Genomic DNA, 1,878 nt, shown 5'->3' with positions numbered 1-1,878 from the left:
TGGTGCTGGGCACCGAACTGGCATGTGTCCCGGAGGGCGGCAGCCTGGGCATGGCTGGCATGGCACCGGGGCTGGCGTGCCAGCCAGAAGGGCCAACCCCTCCATGCCCTTCCTGAGCCACCCATGACCTCCCTGTCCCAGAGCTGGGGCTCACCATCTCCCACTCCGCACAGATGTAGGGCCCCGGCCGCAGGATCACCAGAAGCCCCAGCTCAGCGGTCAGGTCCAGGAAAGCTTCCACATCCCGGTCCCCAGCAAAGTCATAAACCCCTGGCAGCGGCTCGTGGTAGTTCCAGGGGATGTGGCTGGGGCGAGAGGGGAGATCAGCACACGGGGGCTAAGGCCACCCTGGAACAATGGGGAATCGTCCCACAGGCTGGTCCCCCTGCTCCTGGGAACTGGCCTCCAGCCTGGGCTGAGGACAGCAACTGGGGCTGGACTGGGACTAGCCGAGGCTCAGGCTCATGTCTAGCAGGGGCGTCCTGGGGGTCACAGTCAGCCCCGTGCAAGGGCTCTGTCCCTGCTCCGGGGATCCCAGAGACCCCGAGGCGCCGCGGTGGCTGCGAGCTGTGCGCTGTCAGGGCTGTCCCCGTCACTTACACCTGCACGGTGCTGAGCCCGCTCATGTACATCTTGAGGAGCCGGTCCCTCCAGGCAGGGCGTGGGACACGGGCGTAGTGGATGCTGCCCGAGATGTAGCGGAAAGGGACACCGTCCTTGCGGAAGCAGTCCTCCTCGAAATCCAGCTGGAAGGAGCGTGCTGGAGGGGAGGCCTGCGGGACAGGGGTAGTGCTGGGGGGGTGCAGACCTTCCTCAAGCTCAGCTGCCACCTCCCACGCTCCCTGGGACAGGGACTGATGGGGGCTGGTTCCGGGCTGGTGCCTGGGGGGTCCCTCCCCACCCTCGGTGCAGGGACGAGGCAGGCACCACGCTGTCCTGGGAGAGCAGGAGGGACAAGCAGGGCAGCCATTTGCACCGCCTGCTGGCCCTCCCTTGCTAATCAAACATCCTGTATCTGAGCTGGTGGCACTTCGGGAGACGCGTGCTGCTGGGGATGGGTGCTGGGAGGGCAGGCAGGGAGCTGGCAGCATGAGTGGGACATCGGAGCGGGACATGGGCTGCAGCAAGAAAGGAGCCATAGCAGGAAGAGCAGGGAGGAGGAAAGCAAGGCATATCCCAGAGCTGTCCCACCAGATCCTTTGCAGCTCAGCCCCACGCGCATCTCCCAGAGTTTCCACCCGCGTTTGCTAACCTGTGTGTGCAGGAGCCCCGCTGCCAGCAGCAGGGTGAGAGCCGGCAGCCCCATCCTCGCAGGGCGCTCCGCTGGCCCAGGATGGGGGACGAAGGGGGACGTGGACACCACCATCACATGATCCTTCTCGGCCAGCACCGGGTGCTTCCTCCAGGTCCTAAGTGCAGGCAGCTGGAACAGCAGCACAGCCTGGGGGGGGAGGAGTGTGGGGTAAGGGGTGAGCGGCTCTGGTCCCCCACGCCCGGGCCAGCTGCACGTCAGCCCCCTCAAAGCCCACCCGGCATGGGATGCAAGCAGCCCACCACTGCCCCAGCCAGCGCACACATCCCCGGTGTCCCCCGGGGTGGTGGGCGACACAGACGGAGGGACAAGGAGCCTCATAAGTGTCACCACCAGACAAAACGCCTTTGAGAGAGCTCAGCCCACTTGTTTCACCAGAGGGGTGGTGATGGAAACCCCGGTTACAGCTCCGGCAGGGGGGATGCTGCTGCTGTCTGAAGGACAGAAAAACGTCCCTGGCCCGAGGTCCGGAGCCTGGTGACAGAGCTGGTGACAGGGCTGGCGGGGAGGCATCGCAGGGCAGGGCGAGGGGCTGATGCTCCTGCTGGGGTGGCCTCGCCGTCGCC

The 1,878-nt window shown here is 66.1% G+C and overlaps 2 protein-coding genes across 2 annotated transcripts in view; both read right to left on the bottom strand.

Moving 5' to 3' along the window:
* The window catches only part of ATG9A (autophagy related 9A), a 23,968-nt gene extending 23,127 nt beyond the window's left edge, over positions 1 to 841 (bottom strand). The window contains exon 1 of the mRNA XM_035901113.1: positions 838 to 841. The gene's annotated coding sequence lies outside the window, so the exon portion shown is untranslated. The remainder of the gene's footprint in view (positions 1 to 837) is intronic.
* GLB1L (galactosidase beta 1 like) overlaps positions 1 to 1,768 on the bottom strand; it is a 7,444-nt gene extending 5,676 nt beyond the window's left edge. Inside the window, exons 1-4 of the mRNA XM_035901124.1 lie at positions 1,679 to 1,768; positions 1,253 to 1,441; positions 601 to 773; positions 155 to 305 (exon numbers count right to left, since the gene is read on the bottom strand). Of these exons, the coding sequence (XP_035757017.1) occupies positions 155 to 305; positions 601 to 773; positions 1,253 to 1,366 (438 nt within the window). The 5' untranslated portion in view covers positions 1,367 to 1,441; positions 1,679 to 1,768. The remainder of the gene's footprint in view (positions 1 to 154; positions 306 to 600; positions 774 to 1,252; positions 1,442 to 1,678) is intronic.
* Positions 1,769 to 1,878: the final 110 nt, after the last annotated feature.

The sequence above is a fragment of the Egretta garzetta genome, unplaced genomic scaffold (genome assembly GCF_000687185.1).
Source record: "Egretta garzetta isolate BGI_Z169 unplaced genomic scaffold, ASM68718v1 scaffold219, whole genome shotgun sequence".
In the NCBI taxonomy this organism is placed as follows: domain Eukaryota; kingdom Metazoa; phylum Chordata; class Aves; order Pelecaniformes; family Ardeidae; genus Egretta; species Egretta garzetta.
The sequence above is the reverse complement of the archived record's forward strand: the minus strand, read 5'-3'. Positions and strand labels throughout refer to the sequence as shown.